General features: G+C 33.0%; 2 protein-coding genes across 5 annotated transcripts; both read right to left on the reverse strand.

Annotated features, from left to right (window-relative positions):
* Nucleotides 1–10,389: 10,389 nt before the first annotated feature.
* Nucleotides 10,390–13,611, reverse strand: LOC122629790 (synaptonemal complex protein 1-like). 3 transcript variants are annotated; one of them, XR_006327349.1, is made up of 6 exons: nt 12,959–13,611; nt 12,411–12,552; nt 11,919–12,322; nt 11,652–11,854; nt 11,204–11,568; nt 10,390–10,571 (listed from the first exon to the last, which is right to left on the reverse strand). XR_006327349.1 is itself a non-coding variant. In XM_043813568.1 (5 exons), exons 1-5 carry the CDS (start codon nt 13,073–13,075, stop codon nt 11,256–11,258), a joined length of 1,179 nt encoding a protein of 392 aa, XP_043669503.1. In that variant the 5' UTR covers nt 13,076–13,611; the 3' UTR covers nt 10,595–11,255. The 3 variants fall into 3 exon arrangements, 2 of the variants coding, with proteins under 2 accessions (XP_043669503.1, XP_043669504.1); XM_043813568.1 differs by lacking the exon at nt 10,390–10,571 and having other exon boundaries at nt 10,595–11,568; XM_043813569.1 differs by lacking the exon at nt 10,390–10,571 and having other exon boundaries at nt 10,595–11,568; nt 12,411–12,705; nt 12,959–13,047.
* A 135-nt stretch (nt 13,612–13,746) lies between these two features.
* LOC122629792 (nucleoplasmin-like protein) lies at nt 13,747–18,772 on the reverse strand. 2 transcript variants are annotated; one of them, XM_043813570.1, is made up of 5 exons: nt 18,596–18,772; nt 18,161–18,279; nt 16,567–16,780; nt 16,222–16,298; nt 13,747–15,231 (listed from the first exon to the last, which is right to left on the reverse strand). In XM_043813570.1, exons 1-5 carry the CDS (start codon nt 18,615–18,617, stop codon nt 15,124–15,126), a joined length of 540 nt encoding a protein of 179 aa, XP_043669505.1. In that variant the 5' UTR covers nt 18,618–18,772; the 3' UTR covers nt 13,747–15,123. The 2 variants fall into 2 exon arrangements, with proteins under 2 accessions (XP_043669505.1, XP_043669506.1); XM_043813571.1 differs by lacking the exon at nt 13,747–15,231 and adding an exon at nt 15,567–15,900.
* Between the last annotated feature and the right edge of the window lie 2,170 nt (nt 18,773–20,942).

A 20,942-nucleotide genomic window follows, 5' to 3' on the forward strand; every position in this document is an offset into this window, starting at 1 on the left:
AAGAAGAAAGTTTAACGATCTAACGTCGACGATTTCGGTGGTTCACCGTGGCTCACAATGACAATTATTTACCGTGCTATCTGGCACTCGCAGATTTCTACGGCGAAGCACATTTTTCATTCGCACAATAACGGAAAAGGGTGGAAAGGGTGACGCGGGGCGAAGGGTACGGGAGGTGCGGGGGTGCAGAGGGGGAGGGATCGAGCATAATAACGACGCACGTGATGGCGCGCCTTCGAGTTTACGTTTATACCTTTCCCCCACCATAACCACCACCATCATCCCTTCTCTCTCTCTCTCTCTCTCTCTCTCTCTCTCTCTCTCTCTCTCTCTTTCTCTTTCATTTTTCTCAATTTACATTTTCATTTCTACGGTATAAAAAGCAAGGTACATTATTATTGCTCGAAAAGCGAACGCGTACGGCGCCATTGAAAGAAACATTAAAGGAAAAATCAATTTTATGAATACTTTCAGCGTATTTATAATTTTAATTAATTTTGATCCCCTTTTTCTCTTTTTTCAAACAATTTATAAGATATTTATAAATTCTTCTAAAGTTCCGAGCGAGATCTAAATTATTGGATTGATTAATAAATATGTAAAGTAAATATTTATGAATCAACGGAAACGAGGGATTCTGATTAGAAAAAAACAATCGTATTTAACGCACAAGAAGATGTACAAATTTGTTGTACAGATGAAATAAAAAGAGAAGGACAAGAGAAAAAAAGGAAAAATAAATTCAAAGATCAATCGCAAAAGAGAATGAACGACATTTCAGATAAAACACATGAGAGTATTCGAAAGGAAAGAAACATCGGTTACACGGTCCTTTGAGCGTACAAATCGTCTTGATAAAGCGTCAGAGAAAAAACTAGAGAAAGAGAAAGAGAAGGAGAAAAACAGAGAGAGAGAGAGAGAGAGAGAGAGAGAGACGAGAAGAGAGAGAAAGAGAGAGAATTCGGTAGGCTACAATCGAGGGTGCTTTAACACTACACAAAAGTGCCTTTTAATCTTGTTTCTTCGAGCGTCAGGCATTTTTCTGAGAACGCTTAAGCAGTAGGCAGCCCGTCTATTTTAGCCACGAGACGATGCTAAACGTTAAACGGCGCACGGTGACAGACGCCACGAAAGAGAAAAAGAGAGAGAAAGTGAGAGAAAGAGAAAGAGAAAGAGAAAGAGAGACGCTAAAGATGCTCGCTCGTGCCACAAACTTCAACGGACGGCTTGTACCATTAAACCACAGAGACCGCAGATTGGGATAGATCCGAAGCCTAATGGAGTTGTAAGTTGAAAAGAGAGGAGTATGTAAGCGAGAAGGAAGATAAAATAAAAAAAGAGAAAGAAAGAAAGAAAAAAAGAACAAAAAAAAAAATTAAAAAAGAACACGACATCACGATGTGTATCTTCGTGTCAAACAAATATCCTCGTTTTCACGGACAACTTGACTACTCCGACGTTCGCCACGATCCATCGAACAATAATTCTAGGACAAGTTTGTTATATGTAATCAGAGAAATAAAGGAAGCGTGTAACAAGGATAAGTATATATATATATATATATATATATATATATATATATATATAATGTAGCGTATAAGAAGGTATCTATAATTTGACTACTATTATAAAGCGTATAGTATAGTGCTTATAAATATAATAAGTATAAATATATATTTTTATTGAAAAAGAAAATGGAAGACAGTGTCCGATTATAAAACATTAAATAAAATAATAATTGTAAAACTTTCGAAGATATAATCGGTCGAGTCTTTAAACTGGAATATATCGAAAAAGTAAAATTTTCCGATCGAATAATTTAATTGCGTCGGTCAATCTTACTTCTTTTTATGGACGATAAAAAAGAGAAAAGACGAAACAAAATAAAAAGTAAAAGAGGAAAAAACGTTCGTATTTATGGGCATAGAAAATTAATGAAAATTAATTATCCGTCACAGTTCTTCTAATCGCTCGAGGAGAACAAAAGTGATATTGTCTGAAGATAAAATTCGAGATATCATAAAGTCGTGACTGGCGAAACGATATGGCATCGTGTCTCGACGTTTAAAAGGCAAACTATACAAAGAGAAGTAATATTTTATTTCCTCGAGTAGTTTCGCACGTTAGACACCTAGAACGCGTTTCCGACGACTAAATCGTGACCAAAGCTCTCGCACGTTTCTTTAGCGAGTCGCGACTCGCGCAATTATTCAAATCGCGCGGTTGACTCTCGATATGCATCGAATGCTCGCCTTCGAGAGATCGTTCGATATACACAGATACTTACTTACTTATTTACTTATTTACTTATTTATTTACTTGGTAAATACCTACGGAAAGCATGCCTGGTAGCTATGAGTAACGTCTAACCAAACGTGGACACGATGTCTCACAAAATTTCATTTATTTCACGACGTTTCGATGAACGTTTCATTCATTCGAGATAACACCGCAGTGGAAAATTCAACTTAAACATTTCTTTAGAGTTTATACAATACTTCTCCTTACTTTTTCTCTCCCTTTTTTTATTTGTGTCCTTTTCAATCGTAATTTTTCATACGGTATATACACATGGCGACAATTTTCAAGCTTGTATCAATTTTTATATAAATATATACGTTAATACGTGAAAGAAAATATTTATTAATTTACAACTGATCGAACAACAATTCGTTCTGAATGAAATATAGGTAAATCAATAGGAAAGATTAAAAGTCGGAATTGTAGGATGTTAAAAAAAAAAGAAGAAGACGAGAAAACAACTGATCGCATTCGTTTCTTTTTTTTTTTTTTTTTTTTTTTTTTTATTTGTAATATATTATTAGAACTCACGAACGTACGAATTAAAATTAAAATTAAATATAACGAACGAATTCATGGTGATTAGATCGATACTATTCGTGGAATAACATCTAACCTATCTAATCGAGTTAGAATTTTCCAAAGTATGATAGAAGTAAGAAGACGACGAATAAAAGGTCTGTCTAGTTACGGCCCTGGCGCTCTCTTCTCTTCGGTGTTTTAGCCGATGCGCTGGCTCTTCGTCGGGATATCATCTGGAAGGTGAGACGCACCAGAGAAGCGCACCCGGTACGGTGGACTAATTGGCCGATAAATCAAGCTCCGGCTTACCTTCTCCACCATAGAGAGAGACAGAGAGAGAGAGAGAGAGAGAGTTTGTGAGTCGTTCTCGGTCCTACCGGACCTTCTAGAGACTCTCATAGTTGGGGGCCTCTCCTCTCGTATCTCTAATACGATTTCTTCGAATAAATTCGCGTATCCGAAAATTCTCTCTAACAATATTTTTTATTCTTCTTCCCGTTAAAATAATCATCGTAAAATTCTAACTATCTAATCCGATCCTTCTCCCAACATATCGTAACGTATCGTCGATCTTTCGAGTAATTAGGATCGGTAATATTCACGTTTCTCTCTGTTACGATGTTAAAAGATATATACACAAGTAATACTATTAAATTTGATTAACAATCAACAATGAGATTTAGATCATCAGTTAAATCAACAATCTTCAGAAGAGATACTTATCGATCCTCTTACTTCTTTCAAATATTTTTGTACATATTACTCGGCAATATGTATTTGTAAAATAACATTTTTTTTTTTTTTTTCTTACGATAACTCGTAACTTACAAAAAAGAAATGGTAGGAAATATACATACATATATATCGAATTGAATTCATGAACCAGATGCATAGTAACCGATGATCCCATTTTCAACGATATACCTATCTATTTACCTGTTCAATCCCATCTATATTCCCTCAGGATATATCCGTGCAAATGCGACATTAAATTATTAACGTTAGCACATAATCAAAATATTTCTCTAATCGTATACACGAAACTATTACAGAATAATTAGCGAATAATTCTGACGATTATTCTAATTGTTTCTCTATGAAACATTGCTAACACCAAGTTCCACCAAGTAACTCCTGTCGTTTATCTTACATATATTTGAGTTTCTATGTAAAAAAAACCTCTTTAAATATGTGGTCTGTCAACGTTTTTGTTAGCTTCCTTCCATTTCTCTTTCTCACACACACACACACACACACACACACACACACACACACACACACACACTTACCATCGCTCTTTTCGTCTATCTCTCTTACCTTAGATATAAGTCTAAAAAATGGTGCGAAAGGTAAGTGTATAGAGAAAAGAGAGAGAAAGATTGAGAAACAGAAAAAGACAGGAAAGAGAGAGAGAAAGAGAGAGAGAGAGAGAGAGAGAGAATACGAGAAAACGTTACGGGGCCGTTCTCGCGGCTTGGAGAAACAGGTTCTTCGTTTTCCGGGGGCAGGATCGGCCGTCGGCACACACTCGGTTTGTTACTACATAAACCGTGCGCGCGCTCACCACCACGTCCGTGCACTAATCGCACCGAGCGAACTTGTTGGAATTAATTGGTTCGGCCAATTAACGCGCTCGGCCTGAAACGCGTCGAGGGCAATGGAAGCGCACGATTGGAGAACTCCCTCTCTCCCTCTCTCTCACTCTCTCTCTCTATGTATCTATCTCTCTTTCTCTTTCGCGCGCGCGCGAGCTCACTATATCTCTCTATCATCGTCTACCCTTCTCTTTCTCTCTTCCTCTGTCATCGTATACCTACTCTCTTTCTCTCTCTCTCTCTCTCTCTCTCTCTCTCTCACTCTCTCTCTCTCTCTCTCTTTTACAGAGAACATCCTTCTATCCTGTTTCGCGTAGGAAGATCAGAGCGTGTAGGATGGCAAAAAGAAAAGAAATGAGAAAAGAAAGAAAAAAGTGGGAGAGAGAGAAAGAAAAATCCTAATTAATTTAAATTCGTTAGTTATATCCATAAGGGGAGAAAAAGAGCGAGAATACAAGTAGGGACGGACGATGTTTCATCGTTCCTTCTCTCAGGCTCATATTAAACCATCCCTAAAGTGATTTTATGTTATTAAAAAGATCATCCGGCCGATTTTATCGTTATATCTATCGGAACGTTTAAATATTTCAAAATACAATCGTTGTATCTTTGTCGGTGCAATTAGTTCGATTAATAAGTAAATATATTTATATATATATATATATATATATATATATATATCGTGATTCACGAATCAGGGGAGTAGAAAGAAATTTAGTTTAGTTCAGTTTGCTTTAGTTTAGTTTGTTTTAGTTTAATTTACTTCAGTTTAGTTTAGTTTAGTTTAATTTCGTTTACGAGGTAAGTAGATATATCCATGCAAACGACAAAAACGTCCGCCATTAGGAGGCAAAGTTTTTCGTCGGAGCGCGAAGAATGTCGGGCGTGCGCGATCCTCGCACGCGATGCAAGAAACTCGACGACTTTTATCGTGTTCAAGAGTACACTAACGTGTAGTTAAACTATTCGCGAAATCGCTCTATTCGACGAGTCACGGTAGGCAGGTTAGCGCGTAATCGCATTTTATAAAACAAATTCCACGTCGGAACGGCGTTAGGTTTTTTCAATTACGACGATGACGGAAAATGCATTCGACATTCGCGAATCGACTTTTTATTTATCAGAAAAAGAAATCTTACATATTGTAGAACAGAACTCGTATAATGTCTAACTAACGTAAGTACACACACACACACACACACACACATATATATATATTTACTTTTTGTTATGCCGGTGTAATATTTAAATAGAATACAATTCGTTTTTAACTTCATAAAAAAGTAATTATTTTAGTCCTTCTCATTAATTATTTCATGTACCTACATATTTATCTATATAGACAAGAAACCAAAGGAATTTATAAAAAAAAAAATTTTATATTTATAAAGACAAATACGACATACATAGATAGATATGTTAAATGTGTACATAATATTTTTTAAATTATATTTATTTTATATAGAATATTATAGATATGTCAGATGTATATATCTATAGTATATTTTCCATTTTTACATAGATACGTATATAAATAATTTTTTTTTCTAGATTAAAACGAATCTTTTTATTTACATATTCAAATTAAATTTATATACGATTTAATATACACACACACACACACACACACACATATAGTATCTCCGAAACCGGAGATAAGGAGAAAGGTTCAGAAATGTATGAAGAATATCAAAAAAGAGAAATACACAGATAAACCGACGTCAACGATAAACAACGAAGAACGAACTATCTACGTACATACGTATGTACGTACGTACCTACGTACATATCTACCACTACTATTATATAGAACATTCGTATAAGAGAAAATTTATTTACCGTGGAAGCTCACGATGTATCGACCGTTTCGATCTAAAGCGGCCTCGTCTACTAGAGAGTACTACTACTACTACTACTACTACTACTACTACTACTACTACTATTACTATTACTACTAACACTACTACTACCTCTACTATTACTATTACCACTGGCCGCAGCTATGGCCGAGGTCGAAATAAAGCGTCAGATATTATTCCTTTATGGAAGGGAAACGTTAGCATCTGGCGATAACTCACTGCGGAGAGCAGTACCGGACATATTGATTCATGTACATTCACTGGCTATGCGAGCGAAACGAAAAAGAAAAAGAAAAAGACAAAAAAAAATATTCAAGAGAGAAAAAAAGAAAAGAAAAGAAAAGAAAGAAGAGGTTTCAAGAGAAAATAAAAAAAAAAAAAACAATCAGGAAAAAATCTATGTACGTATGGACGTACGTATGTACGTATGGACGTACGTATGTACGTATGTACGTATGCAGTTTATACGATAAGTCATCGAACACTTACTACTTTTTGTAACTCAAAAATATCTTTCGTTAGATTTTCTTCTTCTTCTTTTTCGTCATTTACTTTAATTATCTATATAAAACGTCACGTAACTTTAAAAATCGCACGCTTATGTACCTATCTGGATAAAATTAATTGCCACTTTATATCCAGCTTTTTTTTTTTATGTATGTTATAATCGGCATAGTATGATCACGATAGTATAGGTAATATTATAATTTTCATGTTATATAATTTTTTTCATAGACTATATTTCTCTCCAGAACAAAAAAAAAATAGCAATGAAAAATTGAATTATGTAGGATTGCATTGAGTAATAATTAATTCCTTCGATCGAATAAGACGGATCGATTTTTGGCAAAATTGAATTACTTATATTCTTCTATTAAACTACTAATTTACTTTATACTTCTTTATTACGATATAATACTTAATGAAAGAAAATTAACGATATAATAAATAATTTAATTAATCGTTAATAACATATACTTTAATAGCTAAAGTATCGAAAAATTGTAAGTATATATCGCTTTATATATATAAAAAAAAAAAAAAAAAGCAGATTAACGATACAAGAAAGATTAATTTAATTAATAATTAATAACAAATATATCAATCCTGTTAAAATATTTTAATATTATTACGAACTTAATAAAAAAAAAAAAAAACCTATAAACGATGCAATAAAGAAATACCTATACCATATCTATAAAAAAAAAAAAGAAAAAAAATGATTCTATAAGAATATCGCATAATAAAATAAATAAATGTATTTAACATTTATTACAGTTACTTCTATGTCCCTAATGACTTACGATTAGTATCTACATTATATATATATATATATACTCAACATATACATGTCTCAACATATATAAAGGTATATATATATATCTATCCACAAGTAGATATTCTTAGCTATATCTACGAAAGGTGAATTCGAGGAGCGAGAGAGCAAAACAATGGAGAGAAATTACGATGTAATCTTCGACAATGGACGACATAAGCGTTTCGATACGCGTTCGGTGTCCACTTGTTAGCACTGAAATCGTACCTACTTACGTACATATCTACTTACATATACGATACACATACATGTATAGATAGACATACAATATAGATTCATATATATACATATAATGCTAAGGTGTGCACGCGGAACGGACGCAAGCTTGTCTCTTTCTTTCTCTTTCTTTCTCTTTCTTTCTTTCTGTCGGACCCATTCGAGTCGAGGAGAACGCTATATTTATGTTGGTTTCACGCTGCGCATGACGTCCGATGGTCGATAACCAATAGGCGCGCTAATACTCAAGGATCCGCTCCGAAAGGCCCATTACGGTTCGGACCCCGATAGCGGTACGATAATATGCCACGTGACGTGCGAACGGACATTAAACGGCCTTAAACGGATGTCAAAGGACAAAAAGAACAAAATCTTATTAAAACAAGAACGACAACGTTATCTTATCGTTAGATTTAAAATAAGGAAATTGTAGTTTTGACCGAAGTTTCTCCTTTCTTATTACTTCTCCATCTTTCTTCCTTCTCGTTTCTTAAATGTCTTCTCGCAAGAAAATATTCGCAATAATTTTTAATAGAAATTTTATTATAGATATCGAAATTAAAGTTTTACGATCCCCTCGAACGTATTTTTTTAGGTATAATAAAAGTCGTTATTAATAAGTACTAATAAATGTAAGTTTTGATTTAATTGCCCAAAAAGTCTAGGAAGATTCTACGTAATGCTAAAAAAAGAAAGAAAAAAATTCTATGATAAAAATGAAAAAGACGAAATTTCTATGATAAAAAACGACAAGTGCGAAAACGAAAAACGAGGAAAGACTCCTTTCTTCTTCCTCTTCTTTCTTCTTTTTTCTAAAATGTCTATCATTGTTCTATTTGAACAAATAAGTTCGCAAATAATTTTTAATATTAATTTCATTATATATATATATATATATATATATATATATATATATCGAAATTAAATTTTTACGATATTTTCGAACATATTCTTTACGTATAACAAAAATTATCATCGACAAGAGCTAATTTTGATTTAATTATCGAGGAAAATTAATTTAAATGCTGAAAAGAAAAAATAAATTATCGTGGAGACTCCTTTCTTATTCCTCTTCCTTCTTCTCTTTTCTAAAATATCTATCATTGTTCCGTTTGAACAAATAAGTTCGTAAAAAATTATCAATACGAGTTTCATTATAGATATCGAAATTAAATTTTTACGATCTCTACGAACGTATTTTTTGAAGTATAATAAAAGTCACCATTGACAAGCGCTAATTTTGATTTTTAATTATCGAGGAGAATTAGATTGAATACTATAAAAAAAAAAAAAAAAAAAAAAATATCGTAGAGACTCCTTTCTTATTCCTCTTCCTTCTTCTATCTTCTCTTATCTAAAATATCTATCTTCTAAAATATTGTTCCGTTTGAACAAACAAGTTTGCAAATAATTTTCAATACAAATTTCGCTATATATATATAAGCATATCGAAATCGAATTTTTACGATCTTCTCATGAAACATATTCTTTACGTATATACAATCGTAAAAAGAAAAGAAATAAAATTATCGTAGCGACGAATGTAGGGGTGGGAGGGAGGTAGGCGGGCGAAGAAAAAAGGAAAAGAAAAACCGAAAAAGAGATGAAAAAAAAAAAAAGAAAAAAAGCTGCAAGTGCGAAGGCGAGAGACGATGAGATCCGTTTAACAAGGTGCTTCTCTCTCTCCTGTCGGATAATACATAAGGGGTATTAAGGCCGCTACTCAATTGGGTATGAGCTCACCGAGAGAGGTGGACGTCTCAATTTTCTTCGCGACTTAATGACCGATCGTTAAAACCCGGCTTCGTCTCGAACCGGCTTGGCACGACGTAAGAATGACAGAGAGAAAGAGAAAGAAAGAGAGAAAGAGAATGAGAGCAAGTCCTCTTCTCTGGGCCTTCCACTCTCTCTCTCTCTCTCTCTCTCTCTCTCTCTCTCTCTCTCTCTCTCTCTCTCTCTCTTTCTCTCTCTTTCTCTTTCTTTCTCAAGCAGAATGTCGTTCTAACGTAATCAAGGTTGTCCCTTGTAATGACGTTTATGAGTTGACGAGGATACAGTGATTCCTTGGTACGGTTCCTTTTGCCTTTTGCGCTGATTCGAATACGAGAGACATTAGAAACTATCATGAAACCACGCGTGAAAAAGTTTCTTTCTGTCCTTTTGTCGTACAAATAAGATCCGTAAATCCCAATAATTTATTAGCTAATCGAGTAATAATAAAGCCTTCGTCTATGAAAGAACCATCGTCCTATCGTTCGTCAAACCAACAATGAAATACGACGAACTCTATTATTCTTCTTTCAGAATCGCACGGAATACGCTTTCGAGTATATACGCCGACTAAATATGTTTTAAATATTCTACTGCGTATTATCTGTACTGCGTTATATCTTAATGAATGAAATGACTTCTTTGTGGAGGTCGTATTTGTAAATATTTGTCGAAAAAATATTGTCGTCGATTTCGTTAATATTAATATCAATTATAATCGATCGAATATTACGAGTATTACGAGATCATAGATCATTTTTATTATATATATATGTATATGGAATTATTTTTGTTAATATTATAGGGATATATATATTATATTATGTATTATCTATATTATTGAAATTTGTTTGAAATATTTACCATTGACTCCCGCTGATCTTTCTTACCGACGTAGCACGATGAACGTTCCAACGACGACTGATTGTAGATAAGTCTCATAGTTGATATTTTCACCAGTCGGTAGGTGACCTGAAACAAATCAAACGTTATTGTTGTTACTCTTTCTCTCTCCTTCTCCTTCTCTGTCGACATTGTACCAAGGTGACATCTAACATCGTATAGAAGCAAAACGACTGACATACTGCGATACAAAATACAAGGTCGATCAAAAGTTTCTAGATAATTTTTAAACAATCAATATTTCTACACTCATTTTTGTTTCCTTTTTCTTTTTTATATAGTAAAATTATAAGCGTAAAAACTTTTGGACTCGTCGTATGGCCTACAAGCATATATAGAAACAAAATAAGAGATTCATACGTTTGGAGCATTTACAGTTTATATTTTATTAAAGTAATAAATTGTAAGGATTTAAAAAGATAATAAAAATAATCGTTTATAAATATATTCTCGTTCGTTTAGATTAAATAAATTATTTCCAACTTTCTTATTTCTTTTCGTTTCTTCCAAGTATCGTTTTAACTAACAAAAAACAAGGATCTCTCTAACGTATATAGCGTATCTATAAACGTACGTTTTTTCATTATTTTCACTGTACGTTTTGTATTTCTTCTTTCTTTTTTTAAACAAATATTTACGTCCAACGGAATGGAAATTTTGTTAATATACGTGTTCCTTTTGAAATAGCGAGCATGACTCACTAAGATATAATCGATTTTAAAATCACGAAACATCTACTTTTCACTTCTCCTGTCACGTGTTCGTACACACGTCACGTACTTCAATATATTTTTGTAAATGTTCCGTTGTACTATCTGTACTGGTCGTAGAAGTGGAATCATTTTGATCGATTGTTTTTTCTTTATTTTCTTCTATACGTTCAATTTTAGATTTGGTCGAGCTTGTTTCTTGAGAGTCTTCTTTTACGGTTACAAACTTATACTTATCCCAAGCTTTAGCTCGAATCTTTGAGCCTAGTTTTCCATTGGTCGTTTTATCAGCTGATCTACTGTTATTTGTACTCGAATTGCTGGTCGATACGGTTACTGGTTGAGTAACGCAAGATCTAAAATATTTATATATTTATCTATATCGATGGACTAAACGATTGAATTAATTTACAAGAAGAATATACAATTTTGTTCTTACGTCACAATACTTTTTCTAATTATTTCCGAATCTTGCCTTCTACGACTTTGAGTAGCAAGTTTCGCTATGATACGTGCATCAACTTTAATCGCTTTAGGCTTCTCCGCGTAGTTCTTCAATTTATTTAAACTTTGCGTGAGATGCTGAATCTGTACTCTCAAAGTCGCATTTTCATAAACCAATCGAGTATTTCTTTGTACGACCTACAAATCATATTCTTTAAATCCTTTAAATTACAAATCTTTTTTATTAACCTAAACGATTTACTTGCAAGAATTTAGCCTTGTTAACTGGCAATGGATCTTGAAACTTCTCCGATACAATCACGTTGAGTTCCTCTCTAGCTTCGTCGAGCTTCTCCATCATTTCTTCCATCACTCTTAAGTGTTCCCGATGCAATTGATCAAACTTTTGTCTAAGCGTGTCCTTTGCATGCTTCATACGTAGAAATTTAATACACAAATTATATGTGATCTCGCTCTTCTCAGCTAATTCCTCGCGCAATTGTTTATTTTCCTCATCCAACGAGTCTCTTATATCCTCCAATTCTTTCCATCGTTGCTCTTGTAACTTCAATCCATTGTTGCTACATTTGTTTTTGTGACGTTGCATCTCTTCGCAAAAGTGATCCTTCTCTCTCTGATAAAAATATCTCTCATCATCCAGCTGTTCTAAAATGAAATTCAATGTTTTTATTTTCAATCCATATCTGTACACAATCGTACGTATTAACTTTATATATGTATATATAATCCTTACGTTTAAGATTTCTATTACATCTCTGTTGCTTCTTCAATTCCGTTGATAATCTTTCTCCGTCCTTACGCATGTTTTCCAATTGAATATCTTTTGTATAAATATTGTTTTGTAGATCGGCGATGGTCTCTGTTAAATTTGCTACCTTTAAATAAAACTTTACGTTTTACTTATCTCCTATCTCGTTTTACACATACATATACATACAAGCTGGTGATTATGAAAATTGTATAATTGTAAATCGTTTGAGCTATTACAGGGCGTTTCGTTGCACGCTATCTTAAAATTGTTTAACTATCTAAAAGAATTAATTTTTAAGAACAAATATACAAATTTGTTTCTGTTCGTCATTCCAGAAAAATAATTTTTAAATGATTTATATACGAGCGTGTTAAAAAATATTTCAAAATGAAAAATATACGACTTGGACACTTTCGTAATCATTGGTTCGATCATGAATACATAAATACGCAACTAAACACTTTGTAAAGACTAAGATTACAATCTATAATTTGTTTAATATTTTTGATTGATGACAAACTGCAACTCACTTGCTTACGAAGTGCCTTTGATTCTTTTTCCGCTGCAATACATTCTGAATTTTCTGAACAAATTCGATTGCCTGTAACGTCAGACCCAGAAGTTCCATTTAATTGAGAACTCTGCATATAATAGCTGTCAATTTAAACAGCAAAACTTTATCAATAATTCCTTCTCAATGTTCACTTTCTCGAAATTTCAAAATGATCTTGAATGTAGATTAATCAAATGATCTAGATTCATTTCACTTCTTACATAAAAAGAGAAGATAAATTGAAACATCTCAAAAAAAAGGTTACAAACTGACATTCTCATCAATATAACAAAAAAATTGACATTCGAGCGAAGCATACGTATTAGATACATATTATACCGATACATATATTATAATTTACGATTATCTAAAAGTGCATGAGAGTAACGAACGTGAAAATTATACTGTGGTGGTAGTTTCTTCATTTATTTTAGAAAAATGTTTATTTCATCTGTAATACACTGATTTTTTTTTACAGAAACTGCTCCTTTCATCAAACACCGCTTTTCGTAATTATATCGCAATTAAAAACACACGTTATCAGGTCAATCACAAATACAAAAAGAAGGCTAATTAACGCGTTTTATATTTTGTTTGATTTCTTTTCTCTTATTTTTTCCTTTTATATATATATATATATATACACATATATATATACACACACGCACAAATAAAAAAATTCGTTAGATAATAAGCTCCCTTATATAAAGTAGCATACACTCTCACTGCTGGGGAGGTATACTCGAATGAATTTTACTCGTGCAATACTGATTAAAAGTTGTGAAATTTTTTATTGTGTATCGTATATGTACAAAATAGGTGTACAGACTACTATCAATCGCATGGGCGTTTCAAACACCCTTCGCATATACTTCTGCATATGATACTGATGTAAGAGCATCACACTGTGTAGTACACCTGTAACTCCCTCTTCTATTATCTTTCATCAAATGGAATGAATATCGAGGTGACGCGTGAATATGCTTTTTCCCTTTTGTAATATTCCGATGTTATTTTTCTTTTCTTTTTTTTTTTTGTTTTTAACAATTATTAATGACACTGTGGTGTAAGGGTTTTTCTTTTTGACTATTACCCTTTTCTCCCCCCCATCTTGTACACACGAAAATAATAAATTACACTGGCTGATAGAGTAACTTTGCAATTTCTTAAAAAGACATACTATTTCTGAATCGTGTTACATGGTTACAATAAGATAGTATATTTTCTTTTGCATCGTTGGAAGTGTATTTATGTGAACACGGTATCAGAGAAGACAGAAAGGAAATACAAGTACGTCTCTTTCACTGCAAGTTCGTCTGTGCTTTCCACAAGTTTAACGAACAACAACTGGGCCAAGAACGACCGCATAATTTTTAATTCACTCTCTCTTTCTTTCTCTCTCTCTCTCTCTCTCTCTCCTTTTTTTTCTTTCTCTCTATGATATCGTACAAAGCTCAGTCATTAAAACCTCCGGATTCAAATAACAATTTTTTTTTAATAGTTTGCATGTATCAAATAAGGAAAGAACATTAAACGCATCTATGTAAGTTCAACGTCGTTAGAAACGAAATGAGTAAAAGGATTGCTTCTAGCCACTTGTCTCTAAAGATCTCCCTTAGCAGTTCAAATTTCATAAAATTTTGTCAAAAAAATAATTTCTGATTAACAATTTTTTTTCTCCATATATCATACATATATAGTTAGTACAATGCAGCATAAGGGATATTTCTTTAAGGCAAGCAGAGAAACTATGTATTTGCTATTGAAGCAAAAAAATGACAGTTAAAAATATATATATATACATATCCATATATATATATATACACACACATATATATATATAAAATCAAAGGAAATTCATTACTTAAATGGTAATACTACACTGCTAAATTAAATCCGTGTATGGCTCATTACAAGTGGACTAGTAAAACGTGATACCATTCTGTGAATACATGATACACTGTTATCTTATTGTACTTTATTGGTCCAGTTGTGTTTTAGAAACGTGGAACGCAACACGTGTCGTCTGATAATCTGATGAAACGATACTAAATTCGCATAAATGCGGATGATAATTGATGGACTTACGCATAATAGCCTAACTTAAGAGTTTTTGTGTTTCCATTATGTTAAGGCTCATGCTTATTTTTTCTTGTTCTTATTAGCCTGATTTTTGTATTTGGCTGCAGTTGTTAATTTGGCATTCTTCTTCTTAGGTTCATCTTCTTCTTCCTCTTCATCATCGGGATCCTGCATTATAAAGAAACAAAAATCTCAGTTCATCTGAATTTTCTATGATCTTAATCGAGGCTTAATCCCAAATTAACTTCGAACATAATGTGTACATTATTTTACCGATAGTTATATACCTTCCAAAGAAATAATTAATAATGAAATAACTCTTTATCTAAAATATCATCTTCAAATATCACCAGTATATACAATATGAGCATTTAGCACTTATTTCATCATTTTTCTCTTTTCAATTGACGAAACAGTTTCCACCTGCAAAAACTTACGTCGAAACTAACCTTACCGAACTAACGATCAGTAAATAAGGATATATGAAGAGTGAATAAAAGCAATTGTTTTAAAATTGGATAGTTTATTATACAAAAAATAAAACAACAGATATATAGGAATGAAAACACAAGCGCAAAAGGTACATCCAGGTTTGTAACTTCGTAAGCAACAACCCTTCTTTCTAAGATTTCATCAAAGAAGTTTTTATACTTTTAAGGTAATACACTTTACAGTTGAAAAATACTTTTAATGGAAGTTCTGTTTATAAGAGACTAAAACACTTTAGTCTTTGAAAATGTTCTTTTTTTTTTACTTGTCTACTGCTTCGTCCACCTTGGCACGTTTGGTGCCATTTTTTCTACCCTCTGCAGAATGTTTTCGTTTCTTTTGTGGTGCCTGAAATTGCATTCCTAATGAATGTATTTATAATATTACAACACATCGCTGTTTTCATTGCTACGTAAAAAAGCAGAACAAATGTACGATTTGGAAGTGAAATAAGTGCATAATGCTCATCACAGATAACATAAACCCATATCTCAGTATGTGCGTTTAATATTTTTAAACAATTTTTGATTTTTCTTTATTGTCTATCCTTTCGTTAATAACTCAAAGATCCTAATTTACATAGATCAATTTTTCTGACAAGTGTTTAATTTCACATGCATCATTAATCTATAAAATTAATATTATGAAAATTAAATTATTTTCTCATACCTTTTCATCGTCATCATCATCAATATTTTCATCTTCTAACTCTTCATCCATATCATCAAATTCTTCCATATGTGTTCCTACAAACAAAATATAATTTCAAATAAAATAAATATATCATTTTATATATATATATACACACATATATATTATATATATTTTATACGATCATAATTTCTTCAAAATGAATTAATTATTCAAACAAAAATTTTTGAAAGAATTACAATGCTATACCAATAAATAATAAATTATATTATAGATGCTTCTAAGGATAGAAGGCGTCTAATCATACATGTCGCACTTCTCAACTTCATACACAAAATAAATATTTTTTCACTTATTTCTTACCAAGAAGATTGTGCCCTACTATGTGAACAGGCCCGCTACCCTTAACCAAGGTAAACGTAACTGGTGGGTCGGGAAAACTAAGATCGAGAATAATTTGCGCTGTCTTTCCCATCTCTAAAAGAGCGATAGGGGTTTTGATAGGTCCTTTAAGTCCCATCGCTTCGACCTGTAGTACATTGAGTTCTCCAGGCTTTGCTTCTGGTCCTAAAAGTGCCTAAAACGTATATAAGCAAATATTGTCATATAATATTTAATAATATACACAACTAATAATTTATCAATAATATAACAATCATCCACATATTTACATTAAAAATTTGCTTAAAATTCTCTTCTGTTTAAAATACGATATACACTAAGAACATCTGCCAAGAACTCATTGTAGTTTCCATTCGGTTTAGACAAATGCATCTTCTACTTAACTTCAACCCTATTTCTACCTGCATACCGAAATTTCCGTTATAATCTCCCTTTCGATACAATAAGATCCTGTTGGAGCGAGGTGGGGGAAGGGCGAAGCCATTGTAAGGAAAAATGGCGCCAAGCATTAAACATTCACGCGATAAAATTCAATATATAAAAAAGTTAACTTTGTGCAAAATAATCATCGAACGAAGAGAAAAAAAAGAAAGAAAGAAAAAAAAACAAATTATTCCATCGTATAACGATAAGAAATTTTATCGAGGTCCATAAAACAAAATAAATTATCAAAGCGCTTTAGTATAGGTTATGAGAACGACGATAGGCACGCATTGCGGTTTTAACCGCGAAAGATAGGGACTTTTCGTAGTCTCTGATCTCTTACGCTTAATATGAAATTCGATCGTGCATAAACGCTCGATGAATCATTATACAGATAGAAATATTCGATCCATCAATACAATGATAAAAATCTCAAGTACGTAAAACCTCTTGAAGCGCATTTATATCGCAAAGGAATCGAATTCGTAAGAGAAAAATTTTCCTTCCGTCCTCTGTATCACCTATGTTTTAATACATCGAAGATTCGCGCGTAAAACGTTGCAGGAGGCGCCTAGCGCGCTCTGGCAAAAAGAGAGAGAAAAAAAAAAGAAAAAAAAATCGGTATAACGAAAGACGCCGAATATATTGGCAACGTTCTTCTCTCGTTCGAGAAACGTGACGACACGCGTAGGAGACAGAAACGTAATTGGCTTGTAAAAAAAAAAAAAAAAAGAAAAAAAATCATACGTAATTGTAGCGATCGAGAAAGAAAACATTTCATGCACGCGATATATAAAATATCCATAAAATACGAAAGAGCTTAAATGCGTCGATTTATAATTAGGATGAATATCACCTTTGAGTTTAGAACAAAGCCAAAAAAAAAAAATATATCGTATAATCGACAAGGACGACGTTTCGGCGTGTGAAAATACGTTGGTACGTGTGTCGTGTACAGTCACGACGCACGAGCGTTACATACACACACAGAGATAAAGAATAGAGAGATAGAGAAAGAGAGAAAGAGAGATGGAGTGTGTGTGTGTGTGTGAGAGAGAGAGAGAGAAAGAGGGGGAGGAAGCGAGAAAGCGTATCGCCTTCTCTTATATCTCCGAAATTCTCAAAGACTTACCATTTTGATGATGAGCTTCTGATCAGCTCCATAACCATGTTGGTTCGTACCATCTGCATCGTCGTTTTTGTGCTCGGGATCCCATACCTCGGTGGAGTTCGCTCCCTCGAGGACGATTCCTAAAGAAACACAAAAAATCACGATAGTACACGATGTTCACGAATTTCGAATGCAATAGATGTCTCGCATAACCTCGCACATCATTCGTAAGATATAGATCAAATAAAATATTCGAGATATATAATAAAGTTTTAACGATAAACGCGCGCTATTCCCTCGTAGTTTTCGCGGACAATAGGGATCCTCGTCACAATGGCCGAAAGGTCTTAGCCGGCGTCTCGATGGAATAACTAATATTTCTCTCGTAAAGTAACCGTGAATGGGTCGAAATAAACGATGAACGATGATCACGTTCCCTCGACTTTCGATATTTACCGTACAGATATTCTTCCGCCATGGCGATCGGTTTGATATTAACGGATTCTCAACTCGACAGGACGTCTATACGGGGCCGCCGACGATGGACGTGTGCGTGTCGAACGAGAGTGGAGCGGAGTAATGCTAGAAGGGGAGGACGCCGCGCGCGCAACGGTCACTGCGCGAAGAATTGTGCTCGCACGTGTTGGGCGAACGCGTAGCAAATGACTTTCGCGTAGTCGACCTTGCGCGCCTAGACCCTGTTCTTTTCTCTGATTGGTCGACGTTCCGCGTCTTAGCGTCTACAGTGTTGCCGGCTCTCATACAAGCTCGACACCGAAGGCATCACGAAAGGTGCCTTTTTCCCCCGCGCTATATCATATATTTTCTCTTTATTATTCGTTTATTACTCTATCGACATTGCTTTTATTATCTTTCTGTCATTGTTGCACGATGATAACACGCAGCTTTAAATATTAAACGTACGTAAGGCAAAAACAAACAGGTTTACGTAACTACGACGTCGAAGCAGTTATTAATTTCGTACATTGTATTTTTCGTAATATTCTGCGATTATATCGAATCTCACGATATCGAGCGATTTTTTTATGCTTTCGAATAATTATATCAATATTCAATAATGCTTTACGTTGATCGATATAAACGGTCGGACACGAATGGGAAACGATTAAGAAATAAATAAAAGATCGTAGTAATGTAAGTGGAATGACTCACTTTCGTTAGAGGTTATAACGATAATAACAAAACGATATTCTTGTCAACGCGTTCTGTATAAAATTAGATCAAATATCGTGCCAAAGAAACCTACTCCTCCATTCAGCATTTTTCGAAATTTTACATATTACTGTACTCTTTGTAAACGTTTTCTATATGATTTGAAGAGACAATTTGGCAATGTCGTAAAACGATTCTATTGGTCGAAAATCGTGTTGCTCGCACGAAAGCGTGGAACTATCGGCTGCACATGGACGTATAAATAGTGCGTACTCTGTTTGTAAAAATTCATTGAAACGTTAAATTATTATATTTTGTCTTGTTTTTGATAAATAAATGAACGTCTTGTAACTGTCAACGTTTTCCAACTGTACGAGAATTTAAGGTAATTCGTTTTATTGAACTTTCGAGAAAAAATTCGAGCGTTTGTCGAAGTGCGGCAACGTACTTCCTCGAAATGTCTGACGATACATACGCGTGTGTATATTTTTTACATACACTTTGTAGCTATTTTTGATAGTGTTAAAAAAAAATACGATCATTTTTATACCATTACAAAAGTTATACATCGCGAGAAAAGGTAAGAATGGGGTAATTCGTAGATGTAGTTCTATGCGATCATGGGACTACTTTTTTCACGTTGTTGTCTCATCGTAACAACCACGTCAGTCAAATTCATCTCGTTCAATATTTTTATTATAACGAAGATATACTTATGTACGTATATATATATATATATATATATATATATATATATATATATATGGTTCTTATATATATATCTTTCGAAATCTGAATTTTTTTTTCGTTCTTTAAAAATGCTTTATTTATAATCTTTTGATTTATGATTCTTTTTAATAGCGTTTAATTTTAAGAAAAAACGATACAGTAACGTATATAGAATTTCGATTGAAGGTGCAAATGTGAAGATGATTGCATTATATTAGATCATTTTAATGATTATATACCTTAAATTTATGTACTGCAATTTTTTTGTAATGTTGCAACAAAATTATTTTTCTTACATGGTAATAATTTTTTATGCTCGTTGTTCTTTGTACTTAATCTGATTTTTTTCAATTCATATTATAATTATGATATATAATTATTTGCTAATTGACAAGATAGATATTATTATTAAGTTCTGTAAGTATGAAATTGTTAAAATTATTAATACGTGTTACTGAAGAGAAGTCGAAGGTTTATAGTTGGTTGATCGGATAAAGATACTAGTTTTAAATATATTAGTGTTTTCATTTCAGTTGCCCCGTGTTGCTTACCACAGCTTCTATAATAATAGCACTATGTTTAAGTAAAATAAATATTAAAAGACTACCGTCAGTATTTAACATGGAAGCACGTTTATTTATTTTGAATATTAAGAATATATCTTTCTTTTACTTTATATTATTTTCATTATAAATGAAACATATTCATCGGTCTTAGCATTTCTTATGTATATTAACAATAATCAGAATATTTCAACTTTTGTAATAAATATATTTCAGGACTATTATTATTGAATCTGTTACGTAATAAAAGTTATTGTTAGAATCTTTCTCCAACTTCTTTCATACGTATATATCAAATTTTCTTTATATATTTATGTAGCTATATATATATATATGAG

This window comes from Vespula pensylvanica, chromosome 6 (genome assembly GCF_014466175.1).
Source record: "Vespula pensylvanica isolate Volc-1 chromosome 6, ASM1446617v1, whole genome shotgun sequence".
NCBI lineage: Eukaryota > Metazoa > Arthropoda > Insecta > Hymenoptera > Vespidae > Vespula > Vespula pensylvanica.